This window comes from Perognathus longimembris, chromosome 5 (assembly GCF_023159225.1).
Source record: "Perognathus longimembris pacificus isolate PPM17 chromosome 5, ASM2315922v1, whole genome shotgun sequence".
Classification (NCBI taxonomy): Eukaryota; Metazoa; Chordata; class Mammalia; order Rodentia; family Heteromyidae; genus Perognathus; species Perognathus longimembris.
The window spans coordinates 81,639,968-81,661,058 of NC_063165.1; the positions used below are offsets into that span (position 1 = coordinate 81,639,968).

Sequence of the window (21,091 nt, forward strand, 5' to 3'; positions counted from 1 at the left end):
AAAAAAAAAAAACGACCGGATGAGAGAAGAGGAAGTTTCTTCTCGAAGTCAAATGTGTGCATTAAAAAAAACAACCCAACAACAACTTTTAACCAACAAACTAAAACATGTCAACATTTTCTCTAACTCATGGTGCATTACTTTCCCTTATATGAAAAATCCCTTATTCATTATTTACCATAGAAGGCAAAGGTAAGGAGATACAAAAACTGGGTGGACGGGGGAACTAATTCGTGTACGGCTGCTAGGTAAGCCAAGGTGCAGTTTTCCACAGATGTTGTCCACGGTGAAATCACCTCCTCCATTGTATGTCCATCATAAATAACTGTACATTAGCCAGTTTTGAAAGAACATTTTTAATACTTTAAAATGCTATGTTTCTTTTCAATAATTCCAGAATTGGGGTTCCCCTCTGAGTCCTGAATTTTTATTGGAACTTGTATATCTGTCCACAGGCTGTCAGCTGAGTTTTCACTTCAGTGATTCTCTTTGCAAAACTGCTCTTTGAAATGTTCTATCTGTGGGAAACATTTGCCATTTAGTAAAGAAACAACACTAGAAGTTTGTAGCATTTATTAAAAAACGTTGAATTTAAAAAATAAGCTTCCCTAAAAGGGGATTTATCAGGGATGTGGAAAGGGAGAGAGGGAGGAGAAATAAACAGTAACATAGTCAGTGGATATGGCCAAAATATATTATGGGCATGTATGGAAATTTCACCGAGAAAACCATTACATTGTACGCTTACTATTTGCCATGAGATTTTGTAATTAAACTTCCTATGGGCGAATAGGAATCTGTGGCCACACACTGAAGACTTCTCATTGCTCTTTCTAATTTCAATACTAACATCCTCATATTTAGAATACGCCAGTGAGCTGAGATCATGGGGAAATGTTTGTCTTAAATTACACAACAGTTCTGAGGTTATCTTTAAAGTGGTTGTCTTGCCCTCAAGTTCAGTAGATGAAATTTAACTTTAGACTTATAAGTCATGTGCATAAAAGGAGAAAGAGGTAGCTGGAGAAAGAAGTGGCTGGAGTGTGTCCTCTTAGCCTTCCAGCAGTGCTCATGGGGTTGCTGTTTGTGAATATGTATTTTACACCGCCCTTGGGGAGCTTTTGCATTACCATGTCCATTTAGCTGACCCCATTATTGGTCATTCTGTCGCTTTAAAAAATCCTTAAGGCAGAGTCTCATACAGTACTAATGATAGATCACACCAGAGTTAAAATGACTATACGTAGTATACCAAGACTCAATATGAAGTTACATTTCTAAATTCATTCTAACTGTGAAAAGTTTGAGCCTTTGAGTCTCTTGTGGAATAAAAGCAAATGCTCATATAATTCATTAATACCTAAAATACCTACAAGCTGTTGCTGCAGAAAGTAACGGTATTTGCCCTAAAAGTAGCAAAAAGGACATGCTTTCAGAAGATAACTTCAGCGAAAAGGCAAAGCAGCATATTTCACCTTTCTTAAATTCACCAAACATGAACATTTCATCTGTAGTCGATGTTATATACAGTCTTTAATTACATACATTTGAGAAACCTTATATACCGAAATGTAATCGTGTTCTCTTTTCACAAACGTTTCACTGTTTTGACAGAAGTTGTCCAATCACTTGCTTACTTTTAACACTTCAAGAAGTAGAAGATCTGTGTATTCATGTTCAGCAATTGCCTTTTATTTTTATGAACAGTTTTAGATCCATGATAATGAACACAACTTGAACATCAGAGAGACTGCATTAATACTCCATGTACTTGGAAATGTTCCCAAAGCCACACTTCAAGAGGTACATTTGTTGACACAATCAAGTCAATGTAACTTTCCCACGTAAAGACTCGGTTGTGAAGGTACGTGAGGCAGGTATTTGAATCTTCTCAGCAAGAAAATGCAGACGAGGAATATGCATGTTCCTCCCACTTAGCAGACCGTTTACATGAAAAGACCCAAAATATATAATTTTATATCCTGAATCATATGAGAGAGAGAGAGTGAGAGAGAGAGAGAGAGCACATTCTCCAGCTATCTCTATTTTCCACAACCCACCATAAATAAACGTAAATGGGACACAAACTTAACGCCGTTCCTGTCAAGCTCGCAGAGGGGTGATCGTTTGTTTTCCAAAACTAGGAACTGTTTGCCCGGCTCAGAGCCAAGGCCGGAGGAGGCTGGCGTCCAGGCCGGGGTCCGAGCGCCGGGGCGGCCCGGGGGGGTGGGGTAGGGGGAGGGCAGGCGCGGGCGGGTCCCGGGTCCCGGGTCCCGGGAGCGGAGGGCGGCAGACCCGTCCTGGGCGCGCGCGGGGGAGCGCGGGGACCCGGGCGGGCCGGGGATGCGCAGCCGGCCGGCCGCCCCTCCCTCCCTCCCTCCCTTCCCACGGGGGTCTCGCGGAGCCGCGGCTGTGACTCCCCGAAGTGAGTCCACGCGGGGCGGCTCAGCCCGGCTGCGGGTCCGGTGCCCCCGGGTCGGGGCAGCCCGGGAGCCCGCGGCGGGCGCGTGGATCGGCCGGGGAGGAGGGGGGCGGTGGGGTCGGGGCGCGCGCGGGACCCAGGCCCGGACGGACTCCCGGACTCCCGGACGCCCGGAGCGGCCCCCGCGGGCAGCCGGGGCGCGGCGGGACCCGGGCCGAGCCGCCGCGCGCTCCGCGGTTTCCGCGCGGCCCCGCCCCCGCGGGTGGGGGGGGACTCCCGACTCCCGGCTCGCGGTGCTGAACTAAGTCCTGACACCAGCGCGGAACCCACGCCTAATTAAATTAATTAGGGGTCCTTGTCAACCCTGGATTCACGGCCGAGCGCGCGGGCGGGCGGCCGCCGGGGGCCGCCGGGGGCTCCCTGGGCCACCGGTCCGGCCGCGCGGACGGGGTCGTCCCCCCCCCCACCATATACATATATCTATGTGATACGCACGATCTCGCCCCCCTCCTCTCCCCCACCTCTGGCTCTCTCCCACCTCCCCCCCCCCCGCACACACACGCATCATCTGTCACCTCTCTCCTCTCCCCCCCCCCCCCGCCGCCCGGCTCTCTCTCATCTCTCTCGGGCTCCCCCCCCCCCCCCAATCTCTGCTCTCCATCCCATCTCTCCTCTCTCGGGTTCCCCCGCTCCCCCTCCCCTCCCGGGCCCCCGCCCCCAGGTGCGGCGGCGCGGCGGCCCCCCGGGGGGAAGGGGCCGGGGCCCCGGGTGCGGGCGGTGACTCGCGCGGGGGGCCCCCCGGGCCGGGAAGTATAAATAGCGCGGCTGCGGGGCGCGGCGCCGGCTCGGCCGGAACCCCGGGCCCCGGGACGGTCGGAGCAGCTCCGCCGGCCGCCGAGGAGCCGAGCGGAGGAGCGGAGCGGCGCGCGGGCCGGCCGCGGTCCGCCTTTCCCCGCGGGGGCCTCCTCCCCCCCACCCCCCACCCCACCCCGCCACCCTCCCGGGCCTCCGCCCGCGCCCCCCGCCGGCCTCCCCGCCTCCGGCCTCCCCTCCCGGTCCTCCCCGCCCTCCCCTCCGTCCTCCCCTCCCTCCTCCTCCTCCTCCGACTTCTTTTCCTCCTTCGACTTCTCTCTTCCCCCCCCCCACCCCGTCCTTTCTTCTTTCTCCTCTTCCCCTCCCTCCTCCCCCTCCCCTCCTCCCCCCACCCCTGCCCCATTGATGTGCTGTTATTGGGGGGGCTGGAGCAGTAAAAAAAGAAGGAGGAAAAAAGGAGCAGCGGGGCTCAGCAGGGAGAGGTCGGGCGCGGGCCGGCGGGCGGCGATGGAAGAACTCACGGCGTTCGTCTCCAAGTCCTTCGACCAGAAAGTGAAGGAGAAGAAGGAGGCCATCACCTACCGGGAGGTGCTGGAGAGCGGGCCGCTGCGCGGGGCCCGGGAGCCGGGCGGCTGCGCCGAGCCGGGCCGCGACGACCGCAGCAGCCCCGCGCTCCGGGCGCCCGGCGGCGGCGTTGGCGGCGTTGGCGGCGTTGGCGGCGGCGGAGGCGGAGGCGGCGCGGGCGGAGGCGGCGGCGGCGGCGGCGGAGGGCGCTCGCCCGTCCGGGACCTGGACATGGGCGCCGCCGAGCGAAGCCGGGAGCCGGGCAGCCCGCGGCTGACCGAGGGTAACAGCCGAACCCCCCCACTCCCAGTCCCCACCACCACCCCAGCCGCGCGGGCCACGCTCCCCGCCCCACCCCGCACCCCAACTCCGGGCCACGCTCCCCTTCCCGCCTTCACGGCCTTTTTTTATTTCCCCCACCCCCCCCCACCCCGGGCCGGGTGGGGAGGGGAGGCCCGCGCCGCCGGGCCCCGCCGGGGAGCGAGGTGACCGACCAGGCCCCGGGGTGCGCACGCTCAAGCGGGCGGGCGGGGTGGGTCCCGCCGTGGGAGGGGAGCGCGGGGCGCGCGTCCGGCCCTCGCCAGTCCGTCCGTCCGTCCGTCCGTCCGTCCCGCCGCGCCCCGCACGCAGCCCGGCCCGCGGGACCCCGGGCCGCGGCGTACGTGGAAGTTCGCGCGGGGCGAGCAGCCCGGCGGTCCGGAGGGGAGCGGGCTGGGGCTCGCCACGCGGCCCGACGGAGGCTGCCACCTCCGGAGCCCGGGGGTGGGTGGTGTGTGTGGTGGGGGGGGATCGGGGCCGAGCCGCGTGGCCCGGGGTCGCCCCCTCCGCGGAGACCCAGCCTCGGGGGGCCGGGGGGGGGGGGCTCGGAGACCCAAACTTCCCGTTCTGCCTGCCGGAGCGAAGCCCCAGGCTGCGCCGATTCGTTCCCCCCCCCCCCCCATCCACCCCATCCACCCCGGCTGCGGCGTGTGGGTTTCTGTTTGGAGGACCGTGGTCCGTGTTGACTTCGTGACTGCTTGGCCCGGGCCCGGGCTCCGGGGTCCCGTCGGGGGTGGGGTGGGGGGCGCCGTCTTGGAGGCCAGCAGAGCGTCAGGAGAGGATGGCTTTCCCCCTCCACGGTGGACCGTCCTCCCTCCATCCCAAGGAGTTCGACAATAAAATTAATGTGGCGCGTGGGGCTTGCTGCAGTAACTGGTGGGCTGCCATATTCTTCCAATTAAGAAAATATGTGGCATGCGTAGAATCCGGCATTGAAGCGAGCAATTAAGTTGTTTATAACACGGTCTGTTCCTGTTTAGGCCATTAAGTGGAAATTTGGGAGCGAAGTAGAAATTATATGAAGTCTATTAATCAACTTCGATTTGGACTTCTTTCTTCTAAAGGCCCCCACCCCCCCAAACTTTAAGGGGGTATCCACTCGTGTGGATGACAAGAAATAGACAAAGCCTTCCCACCATCACCATCATCACCACCACCACCCCTTTAGCAGACTCTGTGGGATGCGGTTCCGTCTTGAAATCCACTACAGGATCAGAGGGAACATTTTCCTATTAAATTGATCCCTAATGTCGGGCGACCACGTAGTCCCCTTCCTTCCCGCAGGAAGGACAAATGCCCACAAAATGAACTCTGCCACCCAGACACGCCGGCTGCCTGTAAGATGACTACGTAGCAAGGCAGTCTGGCCTTAGCCGTGGAAGGCTTGTCTTCGCCAGGTCTTGCTGAAATTGGAGAGAAATGGGGTCCCAGGGCAGGCCTCCCCCCCACCCCCCTTACCGCGGGTCGGTGCCTCCAGGCCCACGCCAGACCCAGACTGCGAGGTTCCTTCAGGTCTGAAGCCTCGGGTGGACCCCGGGACCTCGTTCCTGGGATCCGTAATTTCCAAACTAAGGGCCGAGACTCGTTTCTCTCTGAACACTGGCTGTTGTAGAAACGTTTTGATTTTTTTACCCCCACGTTGATCGTGAAGATCTGCGGAGAGCCCAAGCCACCCGGCTGTGATGTGAGGGCAAACGCAGCAGGCTCGGCCCAGACTCAGAGATGGAGGTCACGGTGGTCTCTCCGTGGAGGCCTTTGGGCGCGTGTGTGTGCGCGCGTGGGGTGCGCGCGTGTGTGTGTGTGTTCCCGCAGTGGCTGTGGATGCCCACCCTCGCAGAGCTCCTGTTTTTAACCAGGGAAGGCCGGGGAAAGTAGCAGCGGATGTGTGCTCGCTACCCCACCGCAGAAAATGCATATTTTATTAAACATCCGAGCGGCTGGATGCATGAAAGGGCTTTAAGCAACCAATAGAAACCGAGGATCGGGAATGTTCTTCGTGAACCTGTTGATCTCTGTGGGTTTCAGCGTTGAGGGTCGAGTGTGCGTTTCCACGGGGGAGGGAGCAGGAGCGAGCCGACGAGGCTCTGGGCTTCGCTGCCCGCCGCGGGCTCGGCCCTCCGCCGCCCGCCTCTGGCCTGGCGTGGGCCGCGACACCTCCAGGCCTCCAACATGGCGTGGGCGCCTGGGCTCACACCACCTAGAGCGGTAGGGGGCCCGGGGGCCGTCCGGCAGCCCGTGGAACCCTCGAGAAGCTCCGGCCCCAGCCGTTGGACGGCGCCCGGCCCCTCCGGGGGAGGCGGCGTCCTGCGCGGCGCAGCACCGAGGTCTCCGCCCGCGGCGACCCCGGCGCCGGCCCCGCCGAGGTTCAATTAGAGCATCGAGGTGGCGGGAGCCCGAGGGCCCGAGGTGGCGGGAGCCGGCCTGACCGCGGGCCGGGCCCCCCCCCCGAGACGATGGCTGGCGTGGCCGGGGCCCGTGCGTGGCCTTGCCGCGCCCTTTCACCCAGCGCGCGCGCGGGGCGAGGCCGGGCGCGGCGCTCTTGATTCCTGCCCGGGTGTGGGAGCGCGTGAGTGCTCGGAGGGAGGGAATTGTGCGGGGTGTGGTGGTGGTGGTGGGGGGGGGGGAGGACGGTGAGGCAGGGGGCGAGGCCGCGGTGGCGGGGTGGGGGGGGCGGGGGGAGGTGGAGACGCGCCTCGACCCAGCGGCCCCGCAGAGGCGACTGCGCTCGGCTGCGCGTCCGGGACGCCGTGTCCGGCAGGACGGGGCGCGGGGCGGGGGTGGGGGGGGTGGCTCTCGAGAGGGGGTGGCATCCTCCATCCTTCCTGCAGACAAATCTGGTAACGGCGTTTGGTGTGCTTTTTTCTTTTCCTGTGTGCTGGTGTGCTGCTGGTGTGTGCGTGGGGCGATGCACGCGCACGTGTGTTCCGGCCCGCGGCGCCCTCTCCAGTGTCCCCCGATCTGAAGGATCGCAAAGACGATGCGAAAGGGATGGAGGACGAAGGCCAGACCAAAATCAAGCAGAGGAGAAGTCGGACCAATTTCACCCTGGAACAACTCAACGAGCTGGAGAGGCTTTTCGATGAGACCCACTACCCGGACGCCTTCATGCGCGAGGAGCTGAGCCAGCGGCTGGGGCTGTCCGAGGCTCGCGTGCAGGTACCGGCGGGGCCCCGGGCGGGCAGCGCCCAGCTCCCGGGGATGGGGGTGGTGGGGGGACCGGGAGGCAGCTCGGAGGGGGCTCGCTCCGCGGGGGAGTCTGCCCGGAGATGAGCCGGGGAGGGCTAGCTAGCTTCACCAGACTTCTCATTTTCTGAAGCCAATCTTAGTCCTCCCGTCTCCAGCTACCCCTCCCCCCCCCACAATCTCCACATATGTTCCCCCAAGAAGAAAGCGGGGCTGGGTCTGCTCCCAGAGTTTCTATGAACCGCACCCCCTTCGCCTCGCGCTGTCTTTAATGTGGTTTAATTCTAATGGGCCTACTTTTATAAGCCTGAGGAAAATATCCCACAGAAAACGTTTTATCTCTGAATGCTTTTAAAAAAAAAGTTACAATGAATATTCTCCTCACTGGACTGTAAGTTTCGTTGAGGATCTGCCCCGGGATGTAAGTTTGCCAAGCGGATATGCCAATTAGGTTTATAGATGTACAGACTATAAAGAAAACTAGTAACTGTTAAGAGCAGAAATTTACAGTCTGCCGGTGGCAGGTCCATTTTTAAACCGTGTGTGAAGCAGCGGAGAAATGAACGCGTTTGTGTTATGCTTTGTCCATTCGTTTGACCAAGGCAAGGAACCTGAGTGCATAGAAATCCAATTTTAAAACGGCCTAAAGCCTGATCGCCAGCAAGTACCCATCCCCGTAAAATTAGGATGGCAGCAGATTTTTCTTTCTTTCTTTCTTTTTTGGTCATTGAGGTGAATTGTAATAGCATAAGTGATCTGGGGAGCCTTAAGAGAGAAAATGCTATGCATCCATACATATGATTCCAGCTTTATGGGAATACATTTAAACGTTTCAGATTGTATTTCCGCTCAAATAATAACATAGGAGAAAATGATGGTCATTATTTGTTTGAACACATGGAGCAGTTTTAGGCTAGAATGCCTGCAGCTGTTCTAAAGTATGGCTGTAACAGATACTCCCTGGGTCTCTGGGCACTGAGATGACCATCTGTAGTGAAATAGGCGCAATTCTTTTGGGGGCTCCCCTGCATCTTGTAATAGGATCAGGAAGAAAGGGGTCTTGTAAGGTTGAAGGAGGAAAATAATAATAGGTGGCCGTGGTGAGCACCGTGTCAGACTTGCCTTGAAAGCCTTCCCTGCTTTTGCTATGTGCTTTGACATCTCTGGAGGCTAGCAAACCCCTTAACACCGTGATGATTATTATAGGTCTGAGGAATAGTATCTCAATTCTGGTGTGTGTGTGTGGGGGGGGGGGAGTCAAGAAGCCTCAGGCCACAGCAGTGACACATCAGGCACAAAACCCACCCCTTTATTATATTAAATAGCAAGGAAAATTTTTTGAAGATTCATATTCATGTGACACTTGTTTTCAAAAGCATACCAGAAAAATCTCTGAAACAATATTTTTCTTTCATGGGATTTTTAAAAAGGCATTAATTTGTGAATCAATCAATATGCTGTATTATTGGAACTGAAGTATAAAAGTCAGCTTTATTTGAATCTTGAACAATAATCTGTCATACTGCCTCTCTAAAAGTTGGCGATTATGTAAGAAGACCAGTTTTAGTATGCAGGAGTTTCTAGAGTCAAGCTCCATCCACTCCCCACTTCCGGGGAGTGCTCTTCTTTTATCTTACTTAAGAAGGTTGTTGTTTTCTTACTTAAGAAGGTTGGTCTTTATTATTTAAGTATCAGAGCTACCCTCCCCCCCATCTTCCCTACTGTCCTAACTGCAGGCAGTGCCTTTTTTTTTTTTTTTTTAGGAAGGCATATTAGATTATCATGATAATGACACAATTATTCTGCTGCTGGGTTACTCTTGCTACACCGAGGAGCACAGAAATCCTAAACTTCTTTGTTGTGAGGTTGTTATGACACTAATTACCTCTCCCTCCTTACAAGCCACCCCCCCCAAGTATTAGTGTTTGGGTTTTCTTCAAGATAAAGCTAATTAATATTACAGGCTATTACTGAGCCCATTCTTTTTGGGTCTTAAGTGGGCAAACATTTAAATCCATTATCACATTGGTGTCAGGTACCAGGGAGTATCTGGGGCCTTGGGGGTCCTAATGTAAAAGGATGAAACCAAGGCTGGAGGTAATTTATCAAGAAGCAGTTCATATTTCAGTAGCCGATGAAACCCTCCTATTTCTGAACCTCATTTGTATTTTTAATTTGGGATATTGGGGCTGCTTTATATAATCTATTGGTTGCTTGTTTTATTTTGAAGGTCATGCCTAAAATGCTAGTACTCTAGTAACTTAAAACATTTTGGAGGTAGTAACATTTAGGGTTTTTCCCCCCCTCCAATTTGTAGGTTTGGTTCCAAAACCGAAGAGCTAAATGTAGAAAACAAGAAAATCAACTCCATAAAGGTATGCTTCTTCTAAAACATAAAACACTTGCAATGCTACGTAAAAAGAGAGGTTGGGGTTGGGGGGGAGAGAGATCTAAGAAACTCTTCTAAAGACAGTTGATGCAAGTTCTAAAGTTTAAAATAAAATCATTTTAACGATGGCAGCCATTGTGGAAAAATAACAATTCAGTTCTAGTATGATCTTTTAGAATCTGAGAAACAATGGTAGAAATGTTCCCCCGAGCGTGATCATTTTGTTTCCCTGTGTTTTCACAGGTGTTCTGATAGGGGCCGCCAGCCAGTTTGAAGCCTGTAGAGTCGCACCCTATGTCAACGTAGGTGCCTTAAGGATGCCCTTTCAGCAGGCAAGTACGGTCTAGTATCAAAGCTGTTTCTAAATGTAAAAGAAAAAAAAATGCCTCAATTCCTCTTTGCACTGTTGAGCCCCAATGTCCCCGCAGCTGGAGAATCGATTTCAAGATGATATAGTGGACCCACTCCCCTTTAAAAACCTATACAGTATGGAGGTCTCGAATGCCCTTCCTGTTTTCACGGGAATCCCCAAAGGGGCCTGAGTGCAGCAACTGGTCTTTTTTAAAATGCAGTAAAGATTGCACTCTAGAAGAAGAAGGAAAAGCCTTTTGATTATGATTTTGTCAAATCCAATACAGAGGTTAGCCCTAAAGTGTTTCTAAGGCAACCCTCTAAATATTTTTTCTAGGTATTTTCTAACTCTAAGTCACTTTAAATGTCTCTGGTGGGAGAAAAGTAAATACAAGTATTCCCAACTCAGACTTGTTTTTAAAACGCTATTTCTGCAAACAAAGCTTTGTCTCTGATGGAAAGGAAAGCCTTGATTTTCCTAGGGCCACCCTACCCCAGCAATCCCTTTCTTAGCAGTGGAAAAGAAACCTTGAAGACTACATTTAAAAAATGACAGCCTGTAGGCATGATTTAATCCTGGGAAATCCCAGCGCTCTGAACTCCCCACTCTCTGAGCCTGAGGGCAAAATCCTTTCCCAACCAGTGCCTGGCCTTCCCCTTCCTTAGCCAGGACCCCCTGCAGTTGAGATGGTACTGGCCAGCACCCCGGACTGGGAAAGACTCACGTGGGTAACCCTATGCTTTCAGAGATAGTGTTAGGGAGAGTTTAGCCTTCTTGGCACCACAGTTCTCTTGGCATTCTCTAGTGGGGTTTTGAAAGAGGAAGGGTAGAACTTAAAGAGGACTGCTCCTACTTAGGAGGCCAAGGTCCTCCGGAGTAGCAGAATCAGGACCACCTGAAAGACAGTTAGAGAGCCAGGATTTCAGGCCTCAAATGAAACCTTCTATTTGGAATATGAATTCTGACAAGATGCCCAGCTATTCCTTTGTTTTTGTTTTGATTTTTTTTCTTCCCCTCCTTTTTGCTTCTATTGAAGTTTGAACTCTGGGCCTGTTCAGCTTGCTTGCTGGGGGGCGGGGGGGGGGGGGCTGGGAGTCTTCCACTTGGGCCAGGCCTCTCCATCCATGAGTCCCTAGATAATCTTGTGACGGTCACAGTTAGGAGTCTGGATGCACTGTTATGGCAGATATACTGCAGACCCCCAAACTTCCCTAAGCGAGGAGGAAAAGTTTTGTAGTTTGCTTAGTTCTGGGACGAGGTGTGCCATGCCTGAACCAGCAGGCAGGTGACCTCTGGCTTTTCCAGGACAGCGCGGTTAGGTGGAGGTGGCGGATGTTGTAGCAGCCAAGTTAAGTCTCCCAGTCATCCTCGGGTCTCCGGGATGGGGGTGGGGTGGGCGGTACCTGAGTGACCCCCGAGATTCAGCCTGAGGACGAGGAGAAGGTCATTTTGGGAAGGAGCAGCTTGAGCCCTCGCCCCCCTCCCTCCCCCGTCCCCGCCGCCTGGCCGGACGCCGTTAATGCTCTTGTTTCTATTCTGTTGTCACCCTAGGATAGTCATTGCAACGTGACGCCCTTGTCCTTTCAGGTTCAGGCACAGCTGCAGCTGGACAGCGCTGTGGCGCACGCGCACCACCACCTGCACCCGCACCTGGCCGCGCACGCGCCCTACATGATGTTCCCAGCGCCGCCCTTCGGACTGCCGCTGGCCACGCTGGCCGCCGACTCGGCGTCCGCCGCCTCGGTGGTGGCCGCCGCCGCCGCCGCCAAGACCACCAGCAAGAACTCCAGCATCGCCGATCTCAGACTGAAAGCCAAAAAGCACGCGGCCGCCCTGGGGCTGTGACGCCGCGGGGCGCGCCCCGGAGCCGGAGCCCGAGCCGGAGCCGGCCCGCACGCACGCCCACCGCGCCCGCCCCGCCGCCGCCGCTGCTGCTGCTGCTGCTGCTCCTCCTCCTCCTCCTCCTCGTGCCCTCCCGGCCCGGCCGAGGGCTCCCCCCACCCGCACCCCCGCCGAACCCCCCACCCTCCCACCGGCCCCCCGCACCGCCCCCGGCACTGCGCGCCCCGCGCGCCCGCGCGCCCGCCCGCGCGCCCGGGAGAGGGGGCGCGGACCCACCGCCCCGCGAGGACGGACTTGCCGGCAGTGACACTCGAACTAGAACCGAGACACCAGAGAGAGGAAAAAAAACACACGACGAGGATCCGGCAGACGCCGAAATCAGAGAGAGAGAGAGGAGAGAGAGAGAGAGAGAGAGAGAGAGAGAGAGAGAGAGAGAGAGAGAGAGAGAGGAGAGAGAGAGAACGACGCAGTAAAGCTATTAAAATGTTTTATACATTAAAAAAAAACAACAACACAACACACAAAACAAAATTACAGGAAAAATAACCTGGATGGATCTGGAGAGACCTGAGGCTGGGGGTGGGGGTGGGGGTGGGGGGCGGGGAGGGTTCACCGACTTCAGTGCACCGGGTGAGTGTGCGTGTGCGTGTGTGCGCGCGTGTGTGTGCGTGTGCGAGGGTGTGTTTCAACGGGCTCCGAAGGCAAAGCGGAAGGAAGAGCTATACTTATTTAAAGAATTAAGATTTGAATGAAATGCGTGCGCAGCTGGGGAGTTCACAGGTTTTTGAAACTGACCTTTTTCTGCGAAGTTCACTTTAATACGAGACATTTGATAAGAGAGGCGGGCCTCCTTTTACGTTGCATCAGACGCTTTGAGTTTCAACCCATCGTGTATGGAAGAGCAAGAAGAGAGGGAAATCGGTATGAAAACAAGGAGGGAACAGTGTTAATACAAAAAAAAAAAAGAAAGAGAGAAAGAAAAAAGATGCCACAGACAATAAGTCCTCTGAGAAATGCTGGCAGAACTGTCGAGACTGCTGACAGCACATTCTGGTTTGCATGCTACTTGTACTCCATGGATGGTGTCTTCCCTTCCCCCTTTACTCCCAAGCCCCTGCTCCAATTCCTTCTGCAGTGCCGAACGCAACTGGAAATCCATCTGTCCCTACACATATATATTCGCCCATGTTTGATCATGGGGTTGCAAAGAAAAAAAGTCAGAAGGGGGAAAAAATTACATTTTAATTCTCCCAAGAAGATGTAGAGGCGGGCAGAAAAAGTGAGGAAAGGAAAAAAAAAAAAAAAAAGGAAACAAGAAGACCAAATGAGTAATGTAGGTCTATGACCTTGCACCGCCACACCTAGGCGCTTAATCAGTATTTCTTCACCGGCCCCCTCCTTGTGTTTTCTCCCGCTGTTTCCTGAAGTCCTGCCACAGGACCGTTGCTCTGTGTCACCTCTCGACCCCCGTCAACTCAGCTTCGACAACACCCAGCTAGATACAGGCGCTAGGTTTGTGTAAAATATGTGGATACACATGAACAAAGTTTATTTTGGCTATAATGTGTGAATTGATGGTTGACTTTCAACGTTTGCATTGTATCTCACAAAGGTGTATCTATTCAAGTAATCTTTTTGTGTTGTTTGTTTCAATTCATGTAGCTATTTAAGCGGGGGGGACAACTTGGACTGAAGAAGCTGTATCCCAATTCTCTAGCAAAGCCTCCTCAAGGTTTTGGGGAGTTTGTTTTGTTTTTGTTTTTTTGTTTTTTCCTCCTTCCTTTTAATTTACAAGAAAGAAGAAAAGCTCTTCTCACTGAACTTTGATATATGCGGTTGAGCTTTGTAACTATTTGTTCTCCATGAAAACAAAATTATTTATATTTTGCCATATTTTTTCTAGCGTATTAAGTTATTTTAAACCAACGGAGACGCTGTTATCTCATGACGTGTTGTCAGTACAAAATGTTTCTGCTCCACTTCTGTTAAACCTTTTAAATAAGTGCCAAGCTATTAATCGAAGACACTTTGCGATCAATTGAATGAAAATAGTATTGTTTCATTTGATGGGGTTCGCGTCATCTTTGTTCCTGTTACTATTAAAATATCTGGGCTAGTCCTTCTTTTTTTTTTCTTTTTCTTTTTCCTTTTTGATGGATGTGTATCTCTTTCGAATATCCCAACTTGAGAAGCACCAGCTCTGCCCTCCCTGCGCAGTCCAGGTGGCCCTGGGCTCCGGTGATCGCTCCTTCCACCCCGAGCTTGGCACCCAGCTTCGAAGCTGGGTGAACGAGCAAAACAGCCCAGACGAGGAAATCCCCTCCCCGAGGCCTCCTGGACCCCACGTCTCCTCCAGGGGTCCAGGTGGGGGAGGACGGAGAGCGGCTCCCCGGAGCCCTCCTGGCCTAGGGCACAACCAACCTTCGGCCCGGGTCACCCGGCCTCCCGGAGCGGAGCGGGGCTGAGAGCCTCGGGTGCCCCGGGGGCAGGGCACCCCGGCCCCCACCTGGCGTCCAGGGTCCCCGCGGCCCGCCGCGCCCGGACGTCCCCAGAGGGGGTGAAGTCGTGCGCCCCGGGCGCGCAGGGCCTGGCCGGGCCTTCGTCTCTGCCGAGGTCGCAGGGTCCCCGAGTGCCCCCGGGCTGGAGGTGGCGGGAGAAGGCGCGGAGCCTCCGCCGTGGCGGCCGGCGGCCCTGCCCGCGTCCCGCAGCCGTGCGCGGCCACCCCTCGCCTTCCTCCGCCCGAGCTCGCGCCGGAGGCCGAGCCGGGCGCGGGGGCCTCCGAGGGCGCTGCGGCCCGGTTCCCGCTTTAACCCCCGCGGCGGGCAGGATCGCGGCGGCCGCGGTCCGGCCTGGCAGCTTTCCTGGACGGGGAGGGGGGAGGGAAGGGGGGAGGTGAAGGCCCGGAACATCCGCCCTAGGGGTTGGGGCGCCCGAGGTGGTCCCCCTGCAAGCCGGGGTTGGGCGTCCGAACCCGCAAACTCTCAGCCCCGGATGCGGGTTCTGACGCTTCCTGGGACCCTCGACGGGCTTCAGAGGTCATCGAAGGAGAACTGGCCTAGAAATCCGGGGAGGTGCGAGATGCAAGCAGGGTTCCCCGGCGGCCTGGAGGGCCCGCGCGGGTTCCGGGAACTGGCCGGAGGGCCCAGGGTTCGCGGCCTGTCCTCGGTACCCGCTGCACCTCCTGGGGCGGCTCCAGGGGCCTCGGGGACCCTTTGGGCGCAAGTTCCTAAGCCTAGACAGGGCCCAGGTTCCAGGGGCTCAAACTGTCGGGCAGGCACCTGGACCAGCAGGGCCAAACCCCTTTAAATAAGGGGTTCCCCCAAGCCATTCCCCCCCCACCCCAGGGCCAACGTGCATGCCATTTAGGTCAAAACTCAACGGATAATTTATAAAAAGGATTCTCACCTTCAGCTCTAACTTTTCCAGGCGTGTAAACCCATCCCAGTTACAAAACCCATATCTGGAGGTGTTATTAAAAGAGATTATTGAAGACAGAAGTAGTGTGAAGGACCCAATTATCCAGCAATCCCAGTAAGAATGGGGCCCTTGCTTGGAGCTGAATTGATGTACATCTATTTCGAGTTCCCCTGCTCCAGATTTAGAGCTTTTTAGATCCTCAGATGGTAATACTTTAGTATAATACAATGTTCAAATTTCAGAACTATTTTGATTTCTGAAAAATGTCTTTTTGGCTTCAACAACCTGGGATCCTGTTGGTTTTCTTCTCCTCCTCCCCGTTCACAAATCAGTTTACATCATAAATTGCAAACATTTGTAATAAGATCTCAAGATTGTTTATTTTGCATAACCTCAAGCACTTGACTATGTGCAACACCAGTACAGAAAGTCTGTGAAATCAGTTTAATGTGTGTCAGGGAATTAAAGGCTAAGTCCTTTTCATCGCATAAACGAAAGCATTTAAGACTGTTTTGATTGTCAGTCTCCCAGTTTTAAAACAGTCTTACAATTGACTATTAATTTTGGACTCATTATGTGCAAAAATAATTACTGAAGTTATATCCTGCTTTAATTAAATGTTTCTGGGCAGAAGAAAATGGCATTCTACACAGCGAAGTGAGTGAATGTTTTTTAACCTATTATTGCAGTTCAAACATAAATAAAAGCCTGCAAATTCCAATGGGGAGAAAAAGGCCTGAAATGGTTTCTTAATGTGCCATTAGGACAGTTAGTCAAAATGCATTAATGCAACATCACAAACCCAGAAATAATAAATATGTCACTCTTAACGAGAGCATTAACTTATGGATAATTAATTCAACATAGTTCTTATGTTTCACTTGGAATGTCTTATTTTTGGCCTGTCTTGACTACTGTGATGCTTGTTTTCTCAAAATCTAATTTATATAGGCTTGGAATATACATAACCCATAACTCCTGTTGATATATGTATACACACCCCGAATTTTAAATCTTTACACTTATGGTTGGATGTTTACTAGCATGTTTGCAAGGCAACTGAAATAAAAACATGAAAACATGAAAAAGTGTCAAACATTGTATTGAAAGCAAGTGCTTGCCCTTGCACAAGTTGAAAACCAAAAGCATTAAAAAGAATTAGATAATTTTCAAGCTCAGGTACAGAAGGAGCTCTGAACATTTCAGATAAGGAGGGAACATTGTTATATAAGAAAACATGGAAATCTCCACGAAAGACTTACAGATGTGAATATATAACACTTTGGATGCCTAGGCAATGCCTTCATTTCTCTAACTCATGAAACAACAACAAAATTCCTCAAGTCTTGGGGTATTTTTGTACACCAGTCAAAGTAACAGTTGCATATGCCTTCAATATAGGAAAATTTAGTACAGTACTTACATGAACTTCTATTGGCATGAGAAAAGGTTTTCAAATATAATCAAACAAATCACATAGGGAGAAGTAAGCATGTTTTCTGTTTTCTTTTTTTTTTTTTCCTGGCTCAAGAAACTGACCACATATCCTGAGCACAGATCTTTGTCGATTCCTTATCAAGTGTACACTCTGGAACACCATCATTTCAGGATTCAACCTGGCCATTGACTAGCTCTGTTCTTTTGGATGAGTTTATCTTCCTGTGTCTCAGTTTCCTTATTGGTACATGATGGTAAAATAGTATCTGCCTTAGGAAGTTACAAGGAGAACTAAATGAGTTCATATGCATAAAATCCTTAGAACAATATCTTGCACGTATATTCTAAACTCTAAATAATACCTGTTTTCTGTAAACAACCTGATAAGCTTTGATCTTTGTAATGAAAACCTTAGGAGAAAATAAGGTATTGCCAGACTTTCCCTTTGTGGGCAGTGCCTACTATTTTGTGATCCTAGCTAATAATGTTGTGGCAAATGTCATGAGGTAGTCAGGAGACTTATCTTCAAGAGCAATGTAGAGACTGTACTTCACTATATACATGGAAGGTAGTATTGTTACTCTAGTATGAACAACTGCTAAACTGGGCTCTGGGGCATGGCCCTGTCCTCAAGGGGCTTACCGTCCAGGGAGAGACAGTTCATCAATCCACATGGTAGTGCCAGGCAGTCTAGGATGAATGTATTATTCCAAGTCATGGAGACTCATGTTGTGCAACTGAATGGCTGGACAACACATGTGGATGAGTTGCCCCATTTGGGGAAAGTGAACCTTCCCTAGAAATGAGTCCCCTTATAAAGGAATGGCGGAGCGACACCCAGAGGTTAAGAAGCACACTCTGTTAGAAGTAAATGTCTACCATATGTGGCTGTGGTTTGTTCTCTGGAGGGCCATCTGCCTTGCCTTGGCGGCCCACGTTTACAGAGCATTAGCAGCTAAATGCCAGAAAGATGCAAGGGCTGCCAAGTCAGAATCTTGAAAAGCAGTCAGAAAACACGGATAACACCAAGTGAGGGACATTTGACTACAACTGTAAATTTCCGTAAAACCAACCACTAGGTCCTGATTACAGATTAAATTTAGGAGAACTTCTTTTCACTGTCTACATTTAGCTGTCACTAATATCACCCCATTTCATAATATTAATAAAGAGCGCAAAGAACCTTTTGCCCATACTTTTTAGGTTTGTTGTCCTGATGTATGGCTAATATGAGTTCAAATATCAACTATACCTAGTAGATGTGAAGTGTTCAGTAATTTCTTTTCTTTTCCTTTGTCCAAGACTGGGACTGGAACTCTCACACTTTATCTGATACTTTGTTCATTGGCTAGAGCTCTACCACCTAAGCCATGCCTCAAATCGCATGTGAAATAATTTCTTACCATCCAAGAACCTACATCTGCTCAGAGACCTAAAACACATCTTAAAAATTGGAATTATCAAATGAAAATGAGATATATTAAGTACCTGGAACTCCCATGTATTACATTTTTAGTTATTTTGCAGAGAGGAACTGTAATTTACCTATCTGTGATTACAGACAGTTGTGGCAAATTTTTGGGGTATCATGTGCATAATTGATTTAATTCATCTGTATGAATATTGATTACATGTGCATGCTCTGCACTTTGGGATAAAGCTTTCTTTAAACAATTTTGGGATTTATGAGCAACTAGTCCTGCCTCTGTATAGCATAAAGTGTTCTTTCTTTCTCCTTAATAACGCAGGAAGAACCTAGTGTTGGTGGCTCACATCTGTTATCCTACCTACTCAGGAGGCTAAGATCTAAGGATCAAAGCCAGCCTAGGCAGGAAATTGCATGACGTTCTTATCTCCAATTAACCATCAAAAAAGCTGGAAGTTGGGCTGGGGATATAGCCTAGTGGCAAGAGTGCCTGCCTCGGATACACGAGGCCCTAGGTTCGATTCCCCAGCACCACATATACAGAAAACGGCCAGAAGCGGCGCTGTGGCTCAAGTGGCAGAGTGCTAGCCTTGAGTGGGAAGAAGCCAGGGACAGTGCTCAGGCCCTGAGTCCAAGGCCCAGGACTGGCCAAAAAAAAAAAAAAAAAAAGCTGGAAGTTGCGCTAGGAGTGTGGCTTAGTGGTAGAGTGCTTGCCTAGCATGCATAAAGCCCTGGGTTTGATTCCACAGTACAACATAAGCAGAAAAAGCCAGAAGCGGCACTGTGGTTCAAATGGTAGATTGTAGCCTTGAGCAAAAGAGGCTCAGGGACAGTGCTCAGGCCCTGAGTTCAAGCCCCAGGACCAGAAGAAAAAAAAAAGCTGGAAGTGGAGCTGATGCTCAAGTGGTAGAATACCAGCCTAGAGCAAAAGAAAGCTTAGAGACAGCACCAAGGCTCTGAGTTCAAGCCCCAGTACCAACACACACACACACACACACACACACACACACACGAAGTTTCTTTGTGCAGTGGCTACCCAGAGTCTCTGACCTTCAGTCCTCTGTATTCTGGAATGTCAGCATACAAATCAAACCTTGGCATTTATTCCATAGTCACTTTGATATTAGATTGATTGTCTTTTGGTTGCATATTTATTGAATACATTTTAGATGCTTCCGTGGAAAGAAAGAAAAAAGTAAACTACCTTTAAAAATGATTTTTAAAAAGTCTATCCATCTGCCCCAAATTTCAGTACTTGCATTACACTGTTTTGCATTATGTTTACTGGCATTTCTGGTTTAAAATGTAATTATCTGTCTTGTGTACAATACGTTTACTGAAATTCTCACTTGTCAGCAATTGTGTTTCTTTTAAGGCTTATATAATTTACATTAAAACTCAATCCTATCCACTGCTCACTTCAAAGGGCCCAGGGACCTCCCTAGTGGAGTTTTACTTCTAGATCCTTCAAAACATTTTAGACAATGAAAATAGGTGAGAATAGTCATCAGGGGTCGCTCTGAAAAGAGGAACGGGTCCATTTGGGCAAGGGAATCATTCCTTCAACCTCAGTCAGTCATACCCTCATTTCTGCAGCCTATAAATAGGTTATGTGGCAAAGTGGAATTCCTGTTTCCGTGAAAGAAAAGTTGCTCATTAGCTGATCTTACGATAGAGTGATTTTTCTGGAATATTTAGCTGGGCCCGCTCTAATTACAAGGGAGGCTGAAGAGGAAAGTTGCAGGTGAAGGGAGGGAGGGAGTGTACTCAGAGATGTCCCCCCCCCCCTTAGCAGATGGCCCCTGGGAGATGGATTAGGTGAGGGAAACATTCACCCAGAGTCTGCAGAAGGAACACAGCCATTGATAACATTTGATTTCAGTACAATGACACTTCTGCCCAATTTCCAGACGACGGAATTTTAAGATAATCAACTTGAAGACAAAGTCTGTGGTCATGTGTTCTGGAAATAAGACAGAAAGCTTCTGAGTTGTTTATATGTGTATTTATGAACCTCTGGCCATTTGTGGAGTTTTATTGTTTGTGCTGGTCTTGAACTCAAGGGCCTGGGTGCTGTCCCCGAGCTTTTGTGATCAAGGCTAGCTAGCGCTCTACCATTTGAGCCACAGCTCTATTTCCCAGTTTTTTGGTAGTTAAGTAGAGATAGGAGTCTCAAGGATTTTCCTGACAGAGCTGGCTTCAAACCGTGATCCTGAGATCGCCAGCTCTTGAGTAGATAGGATCACAGGCATGAGCCACCCGCACACCCAGTTTCTGGTCAGGTTTGAAATGCCAGCATCTCCCAGAAGTTAGGGTTGGGCTGTTTTGCCATAGCCTAGGGCACGATCTTACACCACAGCCTGGATTCCCACAGACTATAGAAGAGTCCTTCACAGATCAATCTCTCATCATTGTCCACGGAACCAGCAGTGGGCATCTGAATGATAAAAAGTGAGTTAGCGACGAATCCTTGTCGTGTTTCTGTTTTCTTCTTTCTTCTTTGTCTTGTTCTGCTTATGCTTGTTTACCTTTTCTTGTTTAATTTGTACTTAGTGGGCAGAAAAAGACTCCACTTCACGCCCTCACTCAGGCAGCTCTTTGCTGATGCCCTGGAAGGGAGCAGCCTGAGTAATTCAGCTTGTCTGTCAAGTTGGTCAAGGTGGAGAGTACTGTGGTCTGGGGTTCCCAGAGCCCATTGGACCCTTGACCTTTACTGCTGAGACTATTGATCTAGGTTAATAGTCAAGCACCGGTTTTGCTTCGTGTGTGGGGTTGTGTGCCTGTGTGTGAGTCTTCCTTGGGTACAAATGTGGTTCTGACTAATTCAGAACATAATCGGTCTCTGTTTCTTTTTTTCTTTTTTTTGGTAGTTGTCCAAGATCAGGGTGGGAAATTAGCATGGATAGGCCCTGACAGTCGTTCCAGTGC

The 21,091-nt window shown here is 51.3% G+C and overlaps 1 protein-coding gene across 2 annotated transcripts; it reads left to right on the forward strand.

Annotated features, from left to right (window-relative positions):
- The first annotated feature begins 3,518 nt into the window (after positions 1-3,518).
- On the forward strand, positions 3,519-11,975 carry Shox2 (short stature homeobox 2). Of its 2 annotated transcripts, none has more exons than XM_048347211.1 (5): positions 3,519-4,082; positions 7,065-7,273; positions 9,618-9,675; positions 9,933-10,021; positions 11,593-11,975. In XM_048347211.1, the coding sequence occupies exons 1-5, from the start codon at positions 3,641-3,643 to the stop codon at positions 11,884-11,886; spliced, it is 1,092 nt and encodes a 363-aa protein (XP_048203168.1). In that variant the 5' UTR covers positions 3,519-3,640; the 3' UTR covers positions 11,887-11,975. The 2 variants fall into 2 exon arrangements, with proteins under 2 accessions (XP_048203168.1, XP_048203169.1); XM_048347212.1 differs by having other exon boundaries at positions 3,678-4,082; positions 11,629-11,975.
- The last annotated feature ends 9,116 nt before the right edge of the window (positions 11,976-21,091 follow it).